The 26,856-nt window shown below is 38.0% G+C and overlaps 2 protein-coding genes and 1 long non-coding RNA gene across 6 annotated transcripts in view; 1 reads left to right on the top strand and 2 right to left on the bottom strand.

Annotated features, from left to right (window-relative positions):
• LOC149229757 (uncharacterized) overlaps positions 1–26,856 on the bottom strand; it is a 205,179-nt gene that overhangs the window by 111,503 nt on the left and 66,820 nt on the right. The window lies entirely within an intron of this gene.
• Positions 8,521–10,904, bottom strand: LOC149229758 (uncharacterized). Of its 2 annotated transcripts, XM_089375904.1 has the most exons (4): positions 10,462–10,904; positions 10,222–10,353; positions 9,850–9,945; positions 8,521–9,375 (listed from the first exon to the last, which is right to left on the bottom strand). In XM_089375904.1, exons 1-3 carry the CDS (start codon positions 10,606–10,608, stop codon positions 9,883–9,885), a joined length of 342 nt encoding a protein of 113 aa, XP_089232030.1. In that variant the 5' UTR covers positions 10,609–10,904; the 3' UTR covers positions 8,521–9,375; positions 9,850–9,882. The 2 variants fall into 2 exon arrangements, with proteins under 2 accessions (XP_089232030.1, XP_089232031.1); XM_089375905.1 differs by having other exon boundaries at positions 9,850–10,353; positions 10,462–10,902.
• LOC149229759 (uncharacterized) lies at positions 11,231–12,065 on the top strand. Its single transcript, XR_016247316.1, has 2 exons — positions 11,231–11,338; positions 11,450–12,065. It is a non-coding gene; the product is annotated as an uncharacterized LOC149229759 (long non-coding RNA).

Below are 26,856 nucleotides of genomic sequence, written 5' to 3' on the forward strand. Positions count from 1 at the left end.
TCATGCATTTATACTTCTCATGTTTTCAGTCGCATATCGGCCGGTCTGAGCTGCCTTGGCTCAGACAGTGCCTTGCCCGGCTAGCACTACGCATCTCCAGAAGCGAAGGCTCTACCTTCCCTCCAGAAATTGCGCAAGTCTAGCCCAGCACTGACCTCTAGGCTTGCATTGTCCAAGTCTTGGAGGCAGTGTTCTACTGGCCACAAAAACTGCGGAATGCAGTTTACTGGTTGCATGTCACTGCTGATTGAAATGGAGTATTGTGCAGTTTTGGTCCTCAGTAGGCCAGGCTGGAATGTGCATTGCGTAGTTCCAGTAGTCAGTCAGCCTCCTAAGACCCCAAACTGTGCCTTGCATAGTTTTGGTAGTAAGTCTCTCGACCTCCCAACGAAAATTGTGCAACCTTCATGATGAATCACACATGTATGTTGCATGTCAGTCCTCTAGTTTGTTTTGGTTTTCAACTAACAGATTGTTTTCCATGAGTGTTTCTATGTATATAGGTATCACAGGTGTCATCCACCTCCTGACAACATAGGTACAATGGCTTCTAGGAGAGCAGAGTCAAAGACACCGCTAAGAGCGCAACTGGGGATGCAGTCGATCAAGTGTCTATGGACTTGCCTATCCACGAAGACATCAAGTTGTTCATGGACAAGGATATCAAGATGAATGGAAACGACATCATAGCGAGTAGCACCATTAGCAGCAGCAGAAGGCAGCACACCTACACGCGACAAATGCAAGAGGAAGGTTGTTGATAGCATAGAGGTGGAACAAAGCTGCAAGTTCAAAGCAGATCCACTCATGATGAAAGAAGCTTTGGAGATTGAGGCTATGAGGTGACGGTGCAATACGTAGATTGCACGAAGGTAGAGAGAGAAATAGAGAAGGAATTGCATGTGTTGAAGCAACAACTCAAGGAAGAATAGGAGCTGCACATATGAGAGAATGAGTTACAGCAGGAACATGTACAGTAGGGGGCACAACATGCACAAACAGATGAAACTGCGCCCGTACAAGTTATATATCCATCCCAGCAGCTGGCATGAAGCAAACAAGGTGAGCAATGATGTTGATCACATGCAACGAAATTCAGCAGCATGCATGTCATTATGTGCACGCATGTGATCCCACCCATTTGGCACACTCACCGAGGCAAAGACAAGAAGCAAGTCCGACTAGAGCTGAACATGTACTTCGACAAGTTAATGTGCATGGTCACCAGCACACACTTGGAGATCAGCACAGAAACTATGCATCAATATGTTGCTGGTCCAGAAAATTGAAGGCAATGATGCACATGTTAAAAAACAAGTTGGACAGAGGGGCCATATCAATGTACCCGGATGCAATGGAAGCAAGAGTTCTCTTTCAGCAGGATGTCACCATTGAGCACGCTAACACCATCATGGACGACCAAGCTTGGCATCAGTTCGCCACTGTCAATTATTGCAAGGATGTCTAAGAGTTGGTCTTACCACAACGGTCCAAGTGTTAGTGATGTCTTCCATGGGTTGCTCAAGCTTATTTTGTCTCACATGGGTACATGTGCAGATTGTATGTAACATCTTGTCAAGTGGAAGTTCAAGTGTCGATAGTTGAATGTAACAGTCATAGAGTAATTGAAGAGTCATGAGGGTAGGTGAACAGTCACAAAGGGGAATGTCAAGGGCCACCCCACCCTTTGTTATATATAGTCCCTCATAACTCATTGTATAGGATTTTGTTCAGCCAAGCTTCCAATAGGAGTATCTTAGAGAAAGCTTGGACAATATTGTAACGAGTCTTATCTTCTCCACTGTGCAGAGCTAATATATCTCTTTGGAGGAGCAGGCGACGGTGACTGTAACGTTCCACTATCGGAACTAGTGGTTGGTCATGGTTGTATTGTATGACTGGAAATTTCACTTCTTAATATAACAGAGCCAGCACGTTTCATGCATATTTTGTTATTGTATTTTAGCTAACTTGTATACACTAATAATATATGTATATGTTTGCTTACGCATGCATGTATGGCTTTCCTATATAAGTATGTATGAATCTTACTGAAATGTGTTGTTGGTTTAACCATCACTTTGGATTGCTAGCTCACTTGCTTTCTAGTTTGTGATGCATCTTTGCTCGTGTGTTCCCTTCTTAACTCCGTGCTTTCATAGGTTTCCAAGGGGCACACTCACCTCACCCCCCATGTGTTAGAACCACTCATGCACCTTCCTTGACTTACTGCATATGTCACACCCTTGCTACCAACAGGGACATCTTACTTGCCTCTGTGCACCATCGTGGTCAAGGCGATACCATACGACCCACTACTGGGACTCCTACACCAAACGGTCTGAGGTCTAGTTGGGACTTCTTACCAGGGAGATCCCCTGACATGTTGGCAGGTCCAACACCATCAACACATCTCTTATTGAAGACAAAGTAGTAGTAAAGAGTGGTTTGACTTTTCCATGTCATCAGTGTCATGTCATGTCACGAATCATCATGTGCCACATCATTTGTGGATTATGTAAATTCTATATTGGAAAATGTAATGTAAAATGGAAGTCCAAAAGTCATTTATGTAATGTGAAAAGTCAAGTGGTAGTTGAAAGGTCATAGAGAAGTCAAACAATCATGAGGGTAGTCCAAGGGTTACATGGGAGGTGAATGATCACCCCATTTGTTATATATACACCCACACTGTACATGCAAAGGGATTTTCACCTTGGCTCCTCCTACCAAGAATTAAAGAGGATGATAATTATTTTGGAGGAGAAAGTGACTTCTATAATGCTCCACTATTGGGGCTAGTGGTGTTCGTTGTTTCGATGTATCTCGGAACTTTTACTTAATTCAAAAGGGCTAGTGGTGTTCGTTGTTTCGATGTATCTCGAACTTTTACTTAATTCAAAAGCTCGTTGAGATGACACACTTTCATGCATATGTAATGAATATTGTAAGATTGTTCTTTGAGTATTTGCGATGGATGTTGTTTCTCATATGTACTAAGGAAATTTAACTATTGTGGTGGCTTTGGTACTTATCTTGTTAAAAGTGTGTTGTATTTGCTTTAATAATCATTGCTTCCTTGTGAAATATTTTGCTGGTTGATCAACTATTCATTCTTATGTATGTGTTTTTGTGCCATTTCTATATTTGTATTCACTTGTATTTAAAGGTCCCACTTTTCTCTCCCCTTTCGGTAGAAGAACCTTGATACTTTCCGCAATTGAAAATTTCACTAGGCATACTCGCTAAGATACGTGTGTATTGCTCTCTTGTGCTGAACTTTCTAGCCAAGGAAAATATACAACATACATGGTAGTCGGGTGGATACTCCAGATGGGGATCCTACTCCATATAATGTGAGGTCTAATTGGGACTTCACATTAGGGATACCCCCTTAGTTGTCGAATTTCCAACACTGACAATAGACTGTAATTAAAAAAAATCCCTGCAATTTCATCACATATCGCATGAAAAATATAACTTGAAGCTACTCTCATCACAGATAAACAATATAAAGAATAAGCTACTCTCATCACATAATTTATTAACACTAATATATTAATTTTATTCGAAGATGGTGTGGTTCCATTCATAAACTTCCACATTTGGAAATGTAACAAACATGTTCATTGCAATGTTTGCAATTCACCATTGCAAGACCAATGTAGTCAAGTATTCTTTGTTCGGGTCTGTTCTGTCTAGCTTCTTATACTTGGCATAACTCTAAATAAAAAAGGTTTGACAATGCAACTGATGTTTTTTAATTTTAATAAAATGCATTTCCAAAAATCATCTCGACTTCCTTGATACTCACCATGGGTGGTGTATTGCTATATAATTGTGCAGGTTGTTTCTGGAATCAATTTGTATTTTTATGATAGATGTCTCATCCTACCCTTATGTTTCAATGGTCTATGCCATAAAGTGAAGCAATTGTATCTACGGTACACCTCTCTAAAGTTAACAACTTCGTCGTGATGGTAGTAACATATGGTGCATAAGAACACCCTGGAATATGGTAAAAGCCATGGACTTGATAATGTCACACACAATACCCTTCTTGATGGGCTTTGTAAAGATGGTAGAGTACAATTCAAGATGTATATAAGTTTTGGAATGGCATATTCCATAAACTAAAGGAATTGCATCTACATTAAAACTATCTAAAGTTAACAACTTCGTCATGATGGTAACTTATGGTTCATAAGAACACCATCGTATATGGGCAAACCTGTGGATACTATCACACACAATACCCTTATTGAAGGCCTTTGTAAAGATGGTAGCGTAGAATTTAAGATGCATATAAGTATTGGAAAGGCAGGGTTTTGATCTTGTCTTTAATGTTATAACTCCTTATTTGAAATTTCTATTGTTGTTGTAGATTTTGAAATATTTTATAAATATGAATACTTAAAAAATATAATGAATAAAACAAAAATTATTATAGTTTATACCCATAAATGACCGAACAACAACCTCTAAATAAGATACCCATGGTGTGAGTGCAAATGAAGTCGTAATACCATCACCCAGGCTCTTTGTGATGCAAAGTTTGGACAAAGGTCAAAAGTATAATATCATCATCCAGGCTCTCTGTAATGTAAACAAGTTTGGATGGAGGACATGAGCAATTATATTGCAAGTATTAAAGTTTTTAAACCATGGGAGATGGACTATTGTATTGCCAATATGAAAAGTTTTTTAATAATGTGAAATGGAGTTCATATCACATGTCTTTAAATTACATGTGATTGTTTTAATGTATTGCAAAGGTTTAAATCTGTATATAGTGCACAAAGGTTTAAATCTCCTTGTAAAATATGTGATGTGAATTACTAGTAGGATAGTAGGATAGAAAGTGTTAAAAAACACAAAAATTGTGAGGCGGTAGAATAAAATAAGAATCACGCAGAGACCTTCCCAATTAGTGCTTCACAAACCCCAACCCCATATAAAACCCTAACCCTAAAGATTTGAAATTCACACAATTGAGTCGAATTTTAAAAATTAGGCAAGGTTAGCCATGTAAATTAGGCAAGGTTAGCTTTTTTCCTGCTTGAACACATTATTCTCAAGTCAAATTAAGCAATATTTAATAAATTACTTGTTCAACCTTAAAATCAAAGCCATAACTCATCACAGATAACCCTAAAATGAGAGATATAACCCTAAAATGAGAGCCATAATATCCATAACAAATCCATAACAATAATTTACCCTCCACAAAACCAGAACCAAAATTAGAACCATAAACCCTAAAATCAAAGCCATAACATCAATTTAACGCCACAAAACAAAAAAAACCAGAGCCATAACACCCAAACTACAATTTCTAGCAAGGAAATGTTGGAAATAGTACTGAGAGGGGGGTGAATCAGTATTATCAGGTTTATAATTTTATTTCCCAAATAGATTTATATACGCTACTTCAGCTAAGTGAACTAGCGTGTACACGCGACTGTACTTAAAGCAACCAACATATATGCAGATAACTTTTGATTTAGACAATTTATCATGTATTGAGCTTTAACCAGTGTAGCAGAATAAAGCATCACACATAAACCATACACATGAACACCAAGATATAAGGTGGAAACCTAATGTGGGTAAAAACCACCTGTTGTTGTCATCTCTATCTTCTTTTAATAATAAGAAAATATGTTTACAATCTTGTACTGGTGCAGACTCATACCAGTACACAGGCACCCACTTGCAGAAGGCTACAACCTTCTCTCATTCTCTAACTATTACTGGAAGGGAGCTACAACCCCCTAGCTCTTGTACTAGCCAATATGTTTACTAGTACATAGGTGCCAGCCTACAGAAAACTCCACTCTTCCACCAGGGACCACGTTTCATGAATTTTCATACTGGATACTCCTGGAACACAACACCACAATCTGATCTAGTTTTCATACTGGACCCATCATCAACATTGAAACTCAGAAAATCATAACTACAATACAACCATCAAATACATCTGCATCAACCAATCACTAAAACTCAATCATCACTTTCTGAATCAACCACAACTGAATCAATCAATCACTGACAACCCATCATCACTGAAGCAAATCACAATCAATCAATCTGATCATTCAGAACATTATTACTAGAATATAGTCACCAGAACACAAAGCAGAACCCAAAACTCTACAACAGCAAATAGAAACTACTGAAACTTTAAACATCATGCTTCATAAGGTATACGCTACTTCCATGTGTCGAACTAGCGTGTATACGCACTTTTACCAAAGGGAACTAGCGTACAGATATGAAAATTCTAATTTATGATGTATACGCTACTTTGATATGTTGAACCAGCGTGTATACGCTCTTTTACTAAAGCGAACCTGCGTACAGATCTGTAAATGCTAACTTAAAACATCACAACTATTCTAGACTTCAGTCATACCCAGATCATCATATTTACAGAATAAAACATGCGTCAGTATTCAGATCTAGATTGTTCAAGATCAAACCACATAATGATAATACTTTTAAGCCTTTATGATCCCGGTCCATCAACCTTCATCAACCATATAGGTGCCTCCTTAGATCAGATCAAGCAAATCATCAGAAGGTCATTAACCTGCATATATGATCCAACATCTCATAAGATATTCAAATACTTGCACACGTGGCCTAATGATCTTCTCCTCCTTATATAGTTTTAGGCCTTTCTTAATACCATGGACCAAAAATACTTAGGACCAATACCTTGGACAAAACACCTCAGGCCAATTACCTTGGGTCAAATACCTTGGACCAAAAACTTTGTTTTTCCAAGATATACGCACTTTTCCTTCTGTGAAAGTGAAAGTGCATGTGTACGTATACGCTCCTTTTGTTCAGTAAACCTGCGTGTATACGTAGCTTGGACAAGGTGAACCTGCGTATACCTCTCTTTCTTCGTTCTTTGTATTCTGATCTGCAATTATTTGACCTGTTGCACTGTGAGCTTTCATCTAAGTGAGTTGCCATCAAGGACAACACTTGTATCATAATGCCAACAGGGAGAATGTGTTAAAAAGCACAGAAATTGTGAGCCATGCCCACACACCGTTGCAATAGTGATGAAGACTTGAGGACCCAAACAAATCTTACTTACAACAAACTCCTGTAACTAAAAAAAAGATAGTGGTGTTACACTCTAAGAAAACCCAAGAGAAATCCATGTAAAAACAATTGCAGAATTTGAAGGGTTACCTTCATGAAATAGGACTCAAGCATGAAACCTCCATATCAACCATTCGACCTAATGAAATTTGCAATAAGTCTGTGCAGGGACAAATTTACCACGATTTGGTGCACCACAGGCAACTTACAACAATCCGCCAAGGGATAAATGGTGTGCAACAACCCTGTAAATGGCAAAGCCCCCACAATCTCATCGAAACAACCTCACACGAAGAAAATGACAACCGTAAGAGGCAAGGAAATGAAGGCTTCTATCATGGGATTCAAGGCAGCATAACGCCCACACATCAGGCCTGAGCAACATAAGCGAGGGCATAATACCACCTCCTACGTTTGAGCAAGAACAAACCCTAAACAACCCCAAAAATGATTGTGAGCAATGCCAAAAGGTTGGCGACACCTCATACCTTCCATGTATGACACCTATTGTACAGTCCATGTGAATGAATGCATGCACTTTGATGACGTGGAAGGGAGGGCACACAACAACTGGTGTCCCCTATGGCTCCTCACAATTTTTTAAGCCAAAAACATGTGACTTCTTGCATAGTGATGGTTCCATCTCACCTTGGCTTTAGCCTGCTTCTTAGTTCTCCTTGTTCTCTATGTTTTCAAATGCTCTCAAGGAGTTTTATGCAACTTGGCACTTTGATACCATGATAAAGATTGCAAAGGTTGAAAACATGAAATTAGAAATGGAGTGAACTAGCTCTAGCTCTTTTCATCATTGAGTAACATCTAAATAAATTACATAAGAGAGAAGGGAACAATAGCAATAAATCAATGAAATAAGACTCAACTACAACTCAACTAATGCAAACTAAGTATGACACCCAATAGACAAAAATGAGAGTGAGAGATTAATGTTGTGAACAATATAACTCAACTAAGTAAATTGACCTGAAAGTGAGTATGACACCCCATAGACAAAAATGAGAGTGGGGATTAATCCTCTCAACAATATTTTGAATTGAAAGTCAATTAACTGCATCTAGCCGACGAGAATGAGAGTTAGAGATTAATGCTCTCACCAATATTTTGAATTGAAAGAAATTTTTTACCTAATTGTACGAATACATTGATCTATCTAACTTGTTACTTTGAATTGAAAGTCCATTCCATTTTTACGTTGTACATTAAAACCTTGCTGTCCAATACGTTTTGAAAATGAAATTTTCAAAAAGACATTGAAAAAACCTTTGCCTTATTAAATTATTCAACAACTTCATCGATTAGTACTATTAGATCTATCTATCTAACTTATATTTTGAATTGAAAGAAAAATTTACCAGTTTGTAAAAATTTTGAGGGCTCCTATCATCGCGTCCGTATTCTGAACAGCGCACCACTAATTTGAAAATTGTTCAGCAATTCTCGTTTCTTCCATAGTCTATTCACGGTAAGTTCGAGGCCACCGTAGCTTTCAAATTGAATGCAGGAACTTTCATATTGAATTATCTGCACCCATCATATGCCAACGAAAATTTATGGACAATAGACAAATTTCGGCATCTCAAATCTTTGGAGTGTAGTGTTGTGGAGAGGAGATCTATTTTCAACGCGGCTACGAAACTTTGGTTTTGGTCACAGAAGTTCTCCTGGGCTTATTAGTCCCTGCCTCCGGCAATGCAGGGACTCTAGCGATCAATACAGCGTTGACTAGCCATTAATCGGTCCTTTGACCAACAAAAATTGTGCGCTATCAAAATTTAACCAAAGTTTATCCGTGGAAATTTCGGTGTAAGAAACTTATAACCAAACTTTTGAATTCAAGGTCTTATTACAAGCTTCACGTGCCCCGATGTTATTTCAGCTGGGACAAGTTATTTTATCGTAAGTTTTTCAAAACTCATGCATCGACTGCCACTTGACACTTACACTTGCCACACGCCACACAGCTTGCTTATACCTGCCACACATGCTCATCCATCTTAAACTCGTCATAGGTTTACAGTGTTGGACAACCTCCCGAGCTCTGAAGAATCTGCCTCTTTAACCAGTGGCCCTTGCCCTGGCCCTGGCCCTCGCTTGTTCCAAGTGAAGTGCTGAAGCGGCAAAGTTCACATCTAAAACCTGCTATTGCAAGCACCAGACAAAGTTTGGGTCTAAAGCTTGGTATTCCAAGCACCAAGCAAAGTTCAAGTCTAAAGCATGTTATTTCGATTCTTCCAACTGCATCAAAAAGGAGAAAAACATGTGGTTAAGCCTATGCTTTAATATTCATGACCATCCGTAAATTTCTGAGCTTTATTATTCAATGCAACTATACATTTTTTTTAAAAAAAATTAATGTTTCTTCATAAATTTCTAAATGTTTTTATGCATTTTCTGGCGTTTTCTCCCTTAAGTTCTGCATAAACTGAAACAAAATATTTATTTGACAGGGCTCAGTCAAAACCCCAAAAACAAAAAAAAATACGCGAAATACTGAAAAATAAAAAGGACAGAGAAATCTAGGGCTCGAAACCCTTAAAATACAAAAATGAAAAAAATCTAAAAAAACGGACTTAATCTTACTCAAGGCTCCGAATTTAACACAGAAATAGAAGAAGATGCCCATAATAATCTCAAATGCAAAACATCGAGCTACGGGGTATGATTCAAAGGAAAGATAAATTATAAGAGCTTAGGGTCATCGAGAGGTACCTGGTTCGAATCCCGTCCGTTAGGATTATGGGGTCATTTGAGAGCTTCCATCCGGACCGATCTAACACTCCTCGGCACTTCGAAACCCTCACAACTCTTAACCACCACCACAAGAAAATAATGAAATGAGGGGAAAATCCTACCACCATTACATTAGCGAATTTCAATTAAATTAATTTATAATGCCTTTGGTTCAGGTCTAAAGCATGTACAAAACCAAAACTCTCTAACTCTATTAAACTGTTAAAATCCTCACGGAGCCGCATGACCATTATCAACTAAAAGCAAATTAAAATCCTAAGAGAGCTTGCCCTAATTCGCCTGAGCCATAGCAATGGCATGTTTCTCAACATTTTCAGTTACAGGCGCGACCTCATCTTGGCTACTGGTAGTCTTTTCCTTCGGATGAAAATCATCAACATCTGAAGCTGCCTTTTCATGGCGGTCATGGTGTGAAGATTTCCCAAAAGCCCTTTTACGCTTCTCTTTTGGGGATTTTTTTTCCTGGACACAAAAGGATCATTAGCATTGGATAAAGTATTTTCTTCAAAACATGAGAGCCCTCAAATGAAACCAGGTCTCAAGGCAAGAGAAAAATCTCTCAATACCTACCTTTTCTTCTTTGCCTGCATCAAGTTCTTCGCCTTTAACTTTGGAGGAAAAATTAGATTTCTTTGAATTGTTGGATTCAAAATCCCTGGCATGTGATCTAAAAGCCCTTTTCACAGTTGTGAACCATGGCCCCCCTTTCTTCCCCATACTAGTGCATTAATATTTCTTTCCTGCAACATCTGCCTAAAAAAATATATTTTTGTAGATCTCTGTAGGAAAAAAATACGAACTTCAGAAATAAACACAAGAAAACAATCATAAACAGTTAAAGCTTATTTAACCGTTAAATTTCAGTAGTGTTCAAAATACAGACCTAACTGGTGCTTGTTGTGGCAGAAAATCTCACAACGTTTGCTGCACAGCCATAATAGCTCACAAGGTTGTTAAACTCTCTTTGAACTTCCAAGTCAAACTTTGGTTAGCTAGGAGGTAGACACATTGCTCATGCAAAAGAGACAGAGGTAAAGACGTTGGGTATGCAAGAAGGACGAGAGGCAGGCAGGTGGTAAAATTGTGGGCCCACCGGATTTTACGTGTTTGAAATATATTTTTGTATTATACATTTTTTTTGCATGTGTTACAGGTGTCTTTTTAAAAGCTCTGTCTCTCGCAGAAATGAACCTTGATGGGTGACTCAACCTGCCTCCATATTCACTGTTGAATCAGGACATCTGAGTTCTTCACTTGTGTATATACCCCATCTGAGTATTAGCAGCTTCCATGGCTTCTGCAAGTAGGTGGTTTGTCCTATATTTTGCGATCAGACATCTGAGTTCTTCACTTGTGTATATACCCCATCTGAGTATTAGCAGCTTCCATGGCTTCTGCAAGTAGGTGGTTTGTCCTATATTTTGCGATCATTGTATTTGTTCTTCAGGTAACAAATGTGATGTTTACTGATATGTCTTCTATGCTTCATGAATTCTATTCTTCTTGTTTTTCCAATCTTTGGAAGTACTATATAGCTTATCTCTGTTTGATGAAACAGATGTTTGTGGAGGCTGTTGAAGTTGGAACTTCAACAGTATCTGGGGTGAGTATATATGTATCACTGAGTTAAGTCTAAATTATCACATGGGTGCATTTCATTCACAGGAGTAACAGTCATAAAGAGACTTGGTGCCCCATTATATAAATAGATTTTGAAATAATCACATTGGATTTTCCTTTTCCCTCATTCCAGTAGCAAACAAATGCGATGAACAAGGGTCTTCAGTAGACAATAGGTATATATAGTCTTAATTAATGTTATGGGTAATGATTATCATTATTTCTTGATGATGTTTCTGCTATTGCTTCAAGTATTTTTCATCAATTCAAAACCAATACGAGGCAACACAAAAACTAGGTACATGAAAAATCTGAACCATATTTATGAATCTGGATGAATCTTTAAACATTCTTGAAATTAACCAATATGTTAATTAAGAGATTGGTGATATTCTTGTAAAACTCCTTGAAGGCTTTTACAGAGGAAATAATCTTGCGCTTCAGAAATGGGAGCAAGTATTCATTTTTCGAAATGAAAATTCAACCACTGAAATTTCCTAACCAGATATCCTCTGAACGCTATATGTATCTTGGTTGCCGCCCAAAGTTCTCTTGGATTTACTTCCCAAAGTTCTCTTGCATTTACTTCCCGTTGGTTCGAAGGTCAGGTCAGACAAACAACTTGAGCAGCAGCTTGAGCAGATGCAACTGCAGCTTCTGCAACGGTTGCGGTCGCTACAGCCACAGCAATGGCATGTTTCTCAACATTTCCAGTTACAGGCGCGACCTCATCTTGGCTACTGGTAGTCTTTTCCTTCGAATGAAAATCATCAACATCTAAAACTGCCTTTTCATGGCGATCATGGTGTGAAGATTTCCCAAAAGCCCATTTACGCTTCTCTTTTGGGGCTTTTTTTTCCTGGACACAAAAAGATCATTAGCATTCGATAAAGTATTTTCTTCAAAACATGAGAGCCCTCAAATGAAACCAGGTCTCAAGGCAGGAGCAAAAGCTCTCAGTACCTACCTTTTCTTCTTTGCCTGCATCAAGTTATTCGCCTTTAACTTTGGAGGAAAAATTAGATTTCTTTGAATCGCAACCTTATACAAAGATGGGAAGCAAATCAGAGAAATAATAACTCAATAGACATAAAATGTGCCGCCAGAAATAATAACTCAATAGACATAAAATGTGCCGCCGCTCACCTGAGGGATGGTCTCCTGGTGTTGAAAATCCCTTGGAAAAGTGCAGAGCCGAAGTAGCAGCTCGACAACCGACAATAGCCAACAATGGTGAACATTGGAAGGGTTACAAGCGCTCCATTACCGAAACATACAGTGCAAATGAAGTGCGGAAGGCAGGGTTGGATCGAATGGTTACCAGAAAGGAACCCTAGGGAAAATCTGACTACGTTTCTGGGTAACAAATCGACGCTTGAGAACTTGCTTCCAAGTGTAAATAAAATCCCGTCAGTCTTTCTCTTCACAGTTACTTTATCTTGTACTTTTGAAACATGTAATCGACAACACACTAAAATTGCTGCCAACTGTAAATAAAATCCCGGCAGTGTAATCGACAACGCACTAAAATTTATTAAAGATAACCTCGCTGAAACTAAAACACCAAGCGTTTTGTTTGATTTCCATATAATCCGAAGGATTTCTTTTTTAATGACAACATCTATTCGTCCAGAAAGTGAAGAATTTTGAATTATAATGAAGAATTTCTTTATGGCTAAACGCATATGTTGATCTGGTAAAGTGAAAGCTAAATAATTTTGATTTATAGGCACATAAAATAGTTTTGCATGTTAGTATTGAAATCTGGCCATCTGGTTCGTGACTACGATTTTGCAAGAACGTAGCCTTCTGGTTATATGAGAACTTCTTAGAACCACTGTAAAGACGGTGAAAGACTTTCTGTCCGCTGATACTATACACTTTTTGTGATATGGAGTTCAGCTGTTTTGGGTGGCGATGCATATTTATTAGTCTATATGTTTATTAATTGTGGAAACAAAAAGAACTGGAGTTTCTCAACCTCGGCGGGGACTACCGCTACGACATTGGCTCCCTTGTTTATAGTAATTTCTTACAACTTAAGATCATTGCTGGTGTTGGCGAAGACTCAACCCTTGTTTATCGTAATTTCCTACCACTTAAGATCATTGCTTGTGTTGGCGAAGACTCAACCCTTGTTTATAGTAATTTCCTACAGCTTAAGATCATTGCTTGTGTTGGTGAAGACTCAACTTGCCTTTCTAATCACTCCGATAAAAAGAAGATTGATACGCTTATTTCATTCATGTAAGTATAAGCTAAGCTAGCGTACCTCCCAATGTTTAAATGTTGCCAACGTGTTTTTGCTTTTCACCCATTCGTTAAAGCATATTAAATCATAGCCGAAGATCACGATGAGAATCGTTATGGAAAAAAGTTATTTGTAAATAATTAGGTGACCAGCCATTTTTATGATTGCAATTTAGAGTTGACAATTGATATATCGTGTCGATGAGGTACACAGATTTTAAAACCAAAAATTAATATAGAGAACCAGATTCATTTACACAATCCATAAAGTTTATTGGTGGTATATATTATGGATGTAGCAATCTAGAGTTGACCATTGATATATCGTGTCGATGAGGTACACAGATTTTAAAACCAAAAATTAATATAGGGAACCAGATTCATTTTACACAATCCATATCAAAAAGTTTATTGGTGGTATATATTATGGATGTAGCAGTCTATTTGCTTTATGTTTAATGTGATAGGTAAATGGAAAAGTAACTATGTTAAAAATCAAAAAGTTTATTAGGTATATATTAGCACAATTACATTTACTAATGTGGTTGATATAAGTTAATAGACTTATATGAAATTTATATATAATCATATTTTCCAATGTGATTGATATAAGCCTATTGACGTATATCAACCACATTAATAATTATTATGTATATTTTTTTAAAAATTAACTATTTATAATAATTAATAACTATATAAATAATAACCATATTCTTATATATTTATTATTATTATTATATTAATATTATAATAATAATATTAACTCATAATGATATTACTACTATTAATCAATAATAATAATAACGGATAATATTATTACATTATATTATAATAATAATAATAATAATAATATATTATTATTATTATAATATAATATAATATAATTATTATTATAATAATAATATTATATATTATTATAATAATAATATTAATTGATAATATTAAAAATAACATTTTTAATAACAATAATTATAGAAATAAGTCTTTCTGCTTCGTTTGTTCAAGAATGGAGAGATATCAAATTGGAATCGGGTGATTTACTGGTTAGTTTTGACGTTGTTTCCTTATACACCAAAATCCCCATCCAAGAAGCCATTGATATCATAAACTGCATCACTGACAAAGATAGTGCCAAGTTGGTTGGCCTTTGCCTCGCCTTGACTTTATTTAGTTTCCAAGGTGAGTTTTATGAGTAAACTTGCGTTGTGCCAATGGGCTCCCCTCTTTCCCCTATCGTTGCTTACTTGTTTATGGAAGATTTTCAGACCAGGGCCTTAGCCACTGCCCAATTTCGTCCTAAAACGTGGAAGAGGCTTGTTGATGATCCCTGTGTCATTTGGCCTCATGGTCGGGACAAAATTGACCTGTTTCTCAACCACCTTAATTCCCTATCTAACTCTGTCAAGTTCACGATGGAAGTTGAGGTGGATGCGCGCCTTCCCTTTCTTGAAATTCTCCTTTCAAGGATGGATGATGGTTCCATTTGTCACCAAGTCTTTCGGAAAAAGACTCACACAGAACAGTATCTCGATGTCAGTTCTCATCATTTCCCGGCTCAGAAATTCAGGGTTCTCAGCACTCTTGCTACTCATATCCCATCTTCTTGAAGTTTTTAAAAATAATGGGTATAGCAAATCTCAAAGCGTCAAGACCATGGTTGATCATCGTTAATTTTCATGTTGAGACAACCTTATCACAATGCCATGTTGGAGCATTGTTGACTATGGTTAATTTTCATATCTAAATAATCTTCGTCGCAATCCAACATTGGACCATGGTTGATCATGGTTGATTTTCATATCGAAACAATTTTTGTCACAACACGACGTTCAAACATGTTTGATCATGATTGACCATGGTTGACCATGTTTGATTCTATAATACATGGTTGACCATCATCAACCATGGCTGACCATGGTTGACCATGATTGTCCATGCTTTTTATATGTAGACAATTTTTTCCATAATGCGAGATCCGACCATGATTGACCATGGCTGACCATGGTTGCTTATTGTTGACCATGGTTGGCCATGATTGATATTATATACCCAAGTTAATAATAAACCCAAGGGATTAATACCAACCCCAAGGGATTATGAACTGAAGGGAATAATATTAAACCCAAGGGACTAATATTATAAACCCAACATTGGTAAACCCTAATATAAATATTATAAACACTAAAATAAACATGGTTTATTTTCATGGTGAGACAATCCTTGTCACAATGCGACATTCAACCATGGTTGATCATGGTTGGCTATGATTGACAATGGTTAACCATGATTGATATTATGAACCTAAGGGAATAATAAACCCAAGGGATTGATATTATAAAACCAAAGGAATAATAAACCCAAGGGAGTAATATTATAAACCCAAGGTATAAAAACCCTTAGATAAATATTAAAAATACTAAAATAAACATGGTTGATTTTCATATTGAGACAATCCTTGTCACAATGCAACGTTGGACCATGGTTGAACATGGTTGTTTATTGTAATGTTCCCAATTTTTGTGAGTGCAAAATTCACTAAGGAGTTTTGCCAATTTTTGGTGATATTAAATAAAAAGGAGAAAATATTATTTTGTGGGAGAAAAGTGGAAATTATTATTTTAATGAATAATGGCAGAAAAGTAATATTTTATTAGTGGAAGGTGGGGACCACCAAGGGAGAGGACTAGCAATTATAAATAGAGCTTAGAGGCCTCCATTTGGTATCTTTGACATTTGCAAACAACTACTCATATGTTCACTCTGCTATTTAGCGAGTCTACCGACTGTTTAGCCACGAGTCTCTCAAGCGGGAGATTCAACCTCTACTTCGGGGGACCATCCGTGCCCACCCTAGGGAGGTTGTTCCACAAGAGTTTTTAGGAGTTCCAGAGTAGTGACATACACCAACAAACAATGCAGAGAAAGGAGTGTGTATTCTGGGCAGCTAGGAAACACGCAAAGGGAGATTGAGGCAGGAAGAGATTTGATTGCTTATTTTGGAGTTGGAGAGTTGAGGTAGCAACATTAGACCAACGTTCTTGCTGGGTTTTACAGCTAGTTGAGCCAACATTCCAGCAAGTCGAACTGATGGGCTGAGGGACAACCAAGAGGCCACTCAACATATTTTCGTGGTGCTTGCTAGCAGCTGATTTGGGCCAAGAGATCATCCAAGAAGTTAGGGATTGGATAGCATGGGTGATCTCAACATTTTGGAGGATTTATCAGGTGGATTTACACGCAGTTTCCAGCAGGCCAAGTTTTGCAGCTACAGTTGAGGTGAGGCTCCAAGGGGGTCGAAAATCAGAATTAAAAACTAGCTAAAATCCCTTCTGGGTTTTTATTGGTTTTGTCCAAGGGGTTTGGGGTTAAAAGCATATAAATTTCTAGGTAGTTTTAGTGCACTTTTGAGCCATTCGAACTTTAGTAGAGAAGTAGTTTTCTCAACAGTGCAGTGCAAATTGGTGCAGCAGCTGGGCATCCTTCATCTCAACCATTTGCTTGCTTTTCACTTGTGTTACTATTTAGGATCATTACAATGGTATCAGAGCATGAGCTTGGCCTGTTGTGGAGTAGGCAGCAAGATCATGAGAGATTTGGGCATGTATGCACTGTGATGGGTGAACTATAGACAAACCCATGGGTTAAGGGAGAGTGAGTATCATTAAGGGAAAAATGACCCTCACCCACTTTGATGGTTCACCTAGGCCTTCTGTCAAAAAATGGGTACAAGAATTGGACACATATTTCCGGCTAAACCCCATGAGGGAGGCGGGCGCTATTAGACATGCCACTTTTCACTTGGATGGAGATGTTATGGAATGGTGGTACCAAGGGCTGATCCCTTTGGGTCATGTATGTATCACATCCTACAAAGACGTCACACAGAGGCTCATGGAGAGATTTGACCGAAAGGACACCAACCCCCTTAAAGGGAGTGGATAGGATGAGGAAAGCTAGAGGATGAGACCAAGAGGCATTTCTACTTATGGATACTGAGCTTTAGATGTCAGAAGCTTAAGGAGGAGGTTGAGCAGAAGGACACGCGAGATGGTGAGGGGCACATCGATATTCCTAGTGTGGTGTAGGAGTCACCATTGTTGGAGGCCTATTTGGTAGCTCTAGCTGTCACCTCGGTTGAGGGATTAGAGCGTACACTCGAAGGGCCATCTATTGATGAGACACCAACAGTTGATGAGGTACCCAGTTCTATGACCTATTTTCTAGACAATGACTGCCCACAATAGGTTGATGAGGTGCCTCGAGGCATACTTGTCATTCAGGAGGTACCAGAAGAGACAAAGGGTTCAAGAGTAGTGACTGAGTTTACAGAGGATATCCGCCCTCCACAGTTTCATCAATTCCGGGCTAGCCTTCTAGCATTGAGAATGAAGATCATGACAATGCGAGAGGCCACTCTACAACAAAAAGAGGATTTGGAGGGCATGAGAGTGGTTTGTGCTAAGTCAGTGGCCAAACTAACTCGCATTGGGGAACGGTTGGGTTCCCTAATGGTTCAGTTGGAGTGCACATTGGAGCAATGGGGCAAGCCTACTTAGACATTACAGGTCGGTAACACTAGCAAGTTACCACTACACATTGGAGAAGGAGAGGCAGAGTCACCTCGACATATTTTATGTGTTGACCAGGATGGTGAGATGAGGCAACATGAGTTTCATAGGGGGCATCCTTGGAAGGATGGAGGGTTAGTTCCATGTATGGGAGTTTATGCTCTCGATCCTTCCCTTAGGGTTGGATGGCGAGAGATATTGAGTTGGTATCTGGTGGAGTTGGCTAGGAAGTTAGATGCATCCATGGCCACAACTCAGCGAAGGCTATGGATTACCAGAGGGGCTTGAGGGCTAGACTGTTGTTGGGATCCAGGTGGGATTCTCCATCACATCATGGAGTCGGTAGGTCATGGTAGTAGCTACGTGATGGACTCGGTGGTTGGGTGCACACACCTTTTCATATCCCCTTCAGAGTTCCTAACAACACTAGTGACATGATGGATTGGCAGAGGAACAGGCATATTTCATGAGTTGTCATGGCATATTGATTGTGCATGGAGTCACAGGTTGATTAGCCTACTCTGGCAGGAGCTGGTAGGAGGAGGTGGCATCGACAGACCACCAAACAGGGCATTACATGGAGATGGTGCTCTCTCATTGGTATATTGGACACTAGAGCTACTGAGGATAGACATAATAATGGCATTCCCATTGGCATGTGAGGAGTCAGACCGCTAAGGTCTTTTGGGGAAGATGGGGAGATGTAGCCCACATCATGGAGGGATTACTAGCAAAGTGGTGGATGCGTTGGCACATGCAAGATGGCATATGATACAGGGTGGTACGACAGTAGGCAGTGGTACCCAGGGGTGCACAAGGATATGCCGCAGAGTCCAGTCTCAGGCAGAGAGATGCGACCTGATGCATACAGACCCAATTTTAGAACCTAGCATCTAGTGTTGTATAGAGGTATGCAATGATGGGCAGTGGCTTGCATAGGAGCATAGAGATGCGTGGTTTCTTGATGTAGCATGTTGGTTTGCATTGAGAGACTCACATCGCAACGAGTATATGTGGGGAGAGCCAGATACAGTGACATAGGCAGGATACAAGACGGTACAGGATGGTACCTCAGTAGCACGAGATATCCAGTGGTGTACAACGATAGGCTGTAGGGTAAAGTGTAAGGCGGAGGACTACAAGGATAGTCGGAGGGATGCAGGGGCATATGGTGTTGTACAATGAATTCTCGGAGGGTTGACCCCAAGGAGACTTATGGACGGAGACACTGGGCATACCTTTGGGTGTACTTCACCCAGGATCGATGGGGATGTAGATGAGCGATACTCGATGGTATCCATGGGGACTCACATGTCTGTACCTCTTATACATCACTTACAGGCGCAAACGATTTGACTTTTTTACTTTTACACTCTGGGCACGAGCAGCTGGGGACAGGGAGATCACCCGAGATATTGGGATGACGCTCAACGCATTAGGGGAGATACTTCTTAGTGGCGGCATTAGGTCAGTGCACGAATTGACAACCACGGGTTGGGGGATGAGGTGATCAACTGCAAGGGTGGCATATTGTTCATCAATGAGCATACGCTTGGGGAGCACGTTACGAGGGAGACATGTGTCACTCTTTCCACAGGGCATGTCAGGACCATGCATGAGGAGAGGATACTGTGTACGATTGAGGAAACTTTCCAGTATGTGTCTAACCTCCAAACATTGTATTAGCACATTATAGAGAAGGCGGATAGCAGACTCAGTGATGATGGTTGGAAGGAGCAGGATGGGTCTACATACACTGAGTTGATTGCGAGTATCGGATACCCATCTATTGGCTGCCTTCAAGGGTTAGTTAGTTGGCACATGTGGCTTCCAACAGTCATCAATACTACGTAGTGGCAGGCACATGGCAGTTTAGCATGCATCAGATTAGTTCATGATATATGGGGCCTATATGTCGATTTCATGTAGGGATTAGGGACAAGGAACAGACAAATTCCAACAGTTGTTAGAACTATGTCACAACGGGTCTGGCTATAAGATCCAGGGATTGAGTTTATTGATAGGACACTCCATTCTATAATGAGTAGGTTCATGGGAGAGAGTGATCTAGTTCACCTTGGGTGTGACACATGGGAGATTGTTGAAACCTCCTTTGTATGGCGAGCTAGATTTATCCTATTGCTGCTCAGGATTGAGATTGACAGTGGATGGGTAGACATTGACATCATGGAAATACCTAGGCATGATAAGGTTGGCCTTCACAGATATTCCACCATCAGGTTTTGGGAGGGGAGGATAGAGTCTGATCATGATGGGAATCTTAGTCAGAGTGGCGCAATGTCAGCATGGTGGCACCCTTCTTAGACTAGCATGAGATCCGGGTACAACAAGATTTGGCAATTCATCTACCCTAAGGGGTGAGTTGCTTTCTACAGGGGGAGATCATTCAGATATTCCATTGGAATCTGGTGATTCGTTGTTGACATGGGGTTCTTCACTAGCATGGCAGTATGTTCAACAATGAGGCGTGGTTCAGTGGCACATTTGGGACCCTAGCATTAGCTAGGCCAACGTTTGGAGCAGCAAGATATTACTTGAGGACAAGCAATTTATTGCGGGGAGGACTGTAATGTTCCCAATTTTTGTGAGTGCAAAATTCACTAAGGAGTTTTGCCAATTTTTGGTGATATTAAATAAAAAGGAGAAAACATTATTTTGTGGGAGAAAAGTGGAAATTATTATTTTAATGAATAATGGTGGAAAACTAATATTTTATTAATGGAAGGTGGGGACCACCAAGGGAGAGGACTAGCAATTATAAATAGATCTTGTATTCCTCCATTTGGTATCTTTGACATTTGCAAACAACTACTCCTCTTTTCACTTTGTTGTTTAGCGAATCTACCGTTTGTTTAGCCACGAGTCTCTCAAACAAGAGACTCAACCTCTACTTCGAGGGACCATCCATGCCCGCCCTAGGGAGGCTGTTCCCCAAGAGTTTTTAGGAGTTCCAGAGCAGTGACATACACCAATAGCCAACGCAGAGCAAGGAATGTGTATTTATGGGCAGCCACGAAACACATAGAGGGAGATTGAGGCAAGCAGAGATCTGATTTCTTGTCCGGGAGTTGGGGAGCTCAGGTAGCAGCATTAGACAAATGTTCTTGTTGAGTTTTACAACCATCTAAGCCAATATTCTAGCAAGTCAAACTGCTAGGCTGAGGGACAGTGCAGAGGCCACTCAACAGATTTTTGTGGTGCTTGGGAGCAGCGGATTTGGGTCAAGAGATCATCCGGGAAGTCAAGGATTGGATAGTAGTGGTGAACTCAGTATTTTGGAGGAGTTCTCAGGTGGATTTACAGGCAGTTTCCACCAGGCTGAGTTTTGCAGCTATAATTGAGGGGAGGCTCCAAGGGGGTCGAAAAACAGAACTCAAAACTAGCTAAAATCCCTTCTGTCTTTTTCTGGGTTTTGTCCAAGGAGTCTGGGGTTAAAAGAATATAAATGTCTGGGCAATTTTAGTGCACTTTCGAGCCATTCGAACTTTAGTAGAGTAGTAGTTTTCTAGGCAACGCAGTGCAGATTGGTGCAGCAGCTAGGTGGCCTTCACCTCAGCCATTTTCCTACCTGGGTTTGGTCCTGCTTATCCATTGTGACAAGCCCAAGTGCACCATTCCATCATCTATTGTATTTGGCTTGCATAAATTAAATAAAATGGCTCAGAAGTTCTCCATTTGCAACTTTTATATGGGTGTTTGCTGAATATTTCATTTTTGTAATTTGTTGCATATATTATTTTCTTGTTATCACTTGTATTCCTATTTAGGATCATTACATTTATTATTGACCATTGTTGAATAATATTAAACCCTAGGAATATGAACCCTTAGATCAATAAACCCAAGGGATTGATATTATAAACCCAAGGGAATAATAAACATAAGGGATAACAATTATAAACCCAACGCATATAAACCCTAGCATGACTATTATAAACCTTAAAATAAACATGGTTGACCATGGTTGATTTCCATATTAGATTAATCTATTGTGATATTGACATAATCATAAATAGTTGGACAAATATTTAACTCTTAATATTAGGGTTTTATAAAACCAAGGGATTATTAATATTATAAATACAAGAGAGCAATAAACCCAAGACATTATTAATATTACAAACCCATAGCATTAATTTTATAAAAACAAATGATTAATAAATGAAAAGGATGATTAATAATTAAATATTTATTATGGATTTATGGGTGATATACTATATGGCAGTGGGAGATCCAGCTTGAAGCATACATGAAAGAAGCAGAATGGTCTGAAGTTGAATATGTGTTGTCCTTCCATGAATACATAGACATGAAAGAAGCAGAATGGTCTGAAGTTGAATATGTGTTGTCCTTCCATGAATACATAGACATGAAAGAAGCAGAATGGTCTGAAGTTGAATATGTGTTGTCCTTCCATGAATACATAGACACTGCTAATGTGTCAATACCACTGGAAATTGTCGTTCTGATTGGTGTTCTTTTCACTGGAGAGGTTCTTACATATCACATACTCTCCCAAATTGGTTACCGATCCAAATTTGTATATCTCATGTGCTTAACAAGGCATTTGGTGAATGATATCCAAAGTTACCAAGAAGGGTACTCAATCTCTTGTAATCCAATGTAGGGTATATGTCCTTAAGAGCTTGTAATTTATTTGAACGGCTGCTAATTATGTACACGCGGAGAGAGGTCGAGGAGGTCCCCCCGAATTGTCAGAGGAAGAAGCTCTCGAACATATTTATAGTCTCATGGAAAACGCCCTCGCAGATTTGAAGTGTGAATTCCTGAACACAAAAGACGTGCCGGACAATTGTAGGAGAATGGTTTTTGACAGTGCCAGATCAATGCAGTTGTTTTACGTGGAAGAGGATGGTTTAACACTTTCACAAAATACAGAAATGAAAGGACATGTCAAAAAGATCATGTTCCAACCAGTTGCGTAGAATAAATTATTCAAATAAAGGTGCGTGGTGTTCTATTCACGATGTAATAAGGCATGCGCTTGCTGATCAACGATTGTTATAAAAACTTTCTTTATTTTTCTCTTTCTCAGGTAGGCGATGAAATTCATGGTTGCCAACGTGTTTTTTCTTTGACCACATTCGCTAAAGCAAATTAAATTTCATTTTATGTTAAAGACAAATTGTTTATCAATCATAGTCGAAGATTATGATGAGAATCGTTATGGAAAAAAGTTATTTGTAAATAATTAGGTGACCAATCATTTTTATATATCGTGTCGATGAGGTACACATATTTTAAAACCAAAAATTAATATAGGGAACCAGATTCGTTTTACACAGCCCCTATCAATAATAATAATAATAATATTAATATTATTATTATAATATTGATTGATAATAATATTAGTAATATTAATTAACAATAATATTTTTAATAACAATAATTATTTTAGTAAATGTGGTTGATATACTCATAAGACTTCATTTCTATCTATGACATAAACAATTGATAAATATATATTAAAAATAACAATAATAATAATAATAATTTATTAATCGTTTTTATAAAATGTAAATAAATAATTACTTATTTTATTAAGAATGAATAAATTTTACTATTGTTTTTAGAAAAAATATAAATATATATATTTTTATCTTATATTATTTTATAATAATAATAATAATAATAATAATAATAGTTAATTATTGTTAAATAATAATAATATTTTTTTAATTAAATATTGGTAAATAATAATAATAATAATAATAATTAATTCTTTGTCACAATGTGATGTTGGACCATGGTTGAATTTCATATTGAGACAATCTTTCTCACAAAGTGACATTTGAGCATGGTTGACTATGATTCACCATGTTTGACCCAAATGAATAACAAACGATTGGGATTAATACAAAAAACTGAAGATTGACCATTGTTGTCCATGATTGACCATGGTTGACCGTGTTTGATTCTATAAAACATGGTTGACCACGATCAACCATGCCATGACCATGGTTGACCATGGTTGGTTATGGTTGAACATGGTTGACCATGATTGATATTATAAAACCAAGTTAATAATAAACCCAAGGGATTGATATTATGAACTCAAAGGAAAAATAAATCCAATGGATTAATACTAAAACCCCATGATTCATCATGGTTGACAATAGTTGACCATGATTGATATTATATACCTAAGGGAATAATAAACCCAAGGGATTGATATTATAAACCCAAGGGATTAATACTAAAACCCCAAGGGATTATGAACCTAAGGGAATAATATTAAACCAAAGGGACTAATATTATAAACCCAAGGTATAAAACCCTAAGATAAATATTAAAAATGCTAAAATAAACATGGTTGAGCATGATTGATTTTCATATTGAGACAATCCTTGTCACAATGCAACATTGGACCATGGTTGACCATGGTTAACCATTATTGAATAATATTAAACCCTAGGAATATGAACCCTTAGATCAATAAACCCAAGGGAATCATAAACGTAAGGGATAACAATTATAAAACCAAAGTATATAAACCCTAACATCAATATTATAAACCCTAAAATAAACATGGTTGACCATGGTTGATTTCCATATAGAGACAATCCTTGTCACAATGCAACATTGGACCATGGTTAACCATGGTTGACCATGATTGATTTTCATATTAAGACAATCTTTGTCAGAACACAACGTTAGACCATGGTTGACCATGGTTGATTTCCATATCCATCCTTGTTTGACCATGGTTGAACATGGTTGGTTATGATTGACCATGGTTGACAATGATTAATATTATAAACCCAATGGATTGATATTATAAACCCAAGGGATTAATACTAAAACCCCAAGGGAATAATATTAAACCCAGGGGATTATTATTATAAACCAAACATATATAAACCCTAATATCAATATTATAAACACTAAAATAAACATGATTGACCATCGTTGATTTTCATATTGAGACAATCATTATCGCATTTCAATGTTGGACCATGGTTGACCATGGTTGACATCATAATAAACCATCATTGACCAGGGAATAATAAACCCAAGCGATTTATATTATAAACCCAAATGAATAATAAAACCAAGGGATTAATACTAAAACCCCAAGGGATTATGAACCTAAGGGAATAATATTAAACCCAAGCGACTAAGATTATAATCCCAAGGTATAAAAACCCTAATATAAATATTAAAAATATTAAAATAAACATGGTTGAGCAGGATTGATTTTCATATTGAGACAATCCTTGTCACAATGCGACATTGGACCATAGTTGACCATGGATGAACATGGTTGATTATGGTTGACCATTGTTGAATAATATTTAACCCTAGGAATATGAATGCTTACATCAATAAACCCAAGGGATTGATATTATAAACCCAAGGGAATAATAAACCTAAGGGATAAAAATTATAAACCTAAGCTATATAAACCCTAACATGAATATTATAAACCCTAAAATAAACATGGTTGACCATGGTTGAAAATGGGCTAGGTAATTTGATGGGATGTCTTTAATGTCTCTCTTAACACACACTCAAAATCATTCCAACATTGTCTTTTCATCTGCATTTAGTCTATTGTGTTTCTCTTCAATTTCCAATATTTTTCTCATATGGATTAAAATTTCCTTCAGTTTGTGGTCATCTTCCATGTCTTTAGGTGATTTCCTTTTGGGGGTGATCTTCTCCCAACCCTTGCTTTTTGGTTCATCAACCTCCATAACTTGAATTGTCAAATGTTTTTCTGAGCTTTCTACGTTATAAATTTTATCCATGTTTTCTAGAATGGAAAACGTATTGGTATCTGGGGTCTTCTAGGGTTGACCTTGAGATGCATTTTGACTAGACATAGTTGTAGAAGTTTGAGCCGATCTATTACCCTATTCGGTCTATTGATTTCTAGCTAATGTACCCCTTCTTGGTGCGATTGATTGAAAGTATTCCTTGTCTTTCTTCTCCTTTACCTTTTTGTCTTACGCTACTATGAATTGACAATCTCTGAAAAATGGACATATTCATGGCATCAATGCAATTTGAGCAGCACATGTTCATAATCCAAAGGCTGGGTCCAAATTGTTTCATTATATTCCAAGTCAATTGAATCTAGCAAGGGTTGTGAAATGTTCACATGGAAACAGATCCAGGTGTAGCCTGCATGTCTCCTTTTCTTTGTAATCTTCATGATATTCATAAATTTTCCTATAAAATTTCCAATCTCCTTTAAAATATCAAGTTCCCAGAAGTATTCTAGAAATGAGAAGATACACACCCATACTGGGGCCACCAAAAAGTGCTCATTCTCTAAATTATAACATTATTCCCATAAAAAAATGAATAACACCACATTGTTCATGAAATAGGGCCTGTTATCAAATACCCTTTTCCAATCTGTTAGATCTATGAAAATCACTATAAAAAAACCTTATTCTCTTAACCTAAGCTTGATTGGCCCATTGGGGTTCCATTTTGTTTGGATCGATTGAATAATTTCCTGTTCTTTCGGCCAGAT

This window comes from Pinus tabuliformis, chromosome J, assembly GCF_031772625.1.
Source record: "Pinus tabuliformis cultivar Carrire ecotype Pingquan chromosome J, CPIR1, whole genome shotgun sequence".
NCBI lineage: Eukaryota > Viridiplantae > Streptophyta > Pinopsida > Pinales > Pinaceae > Pinus > Pinus tabuliformis.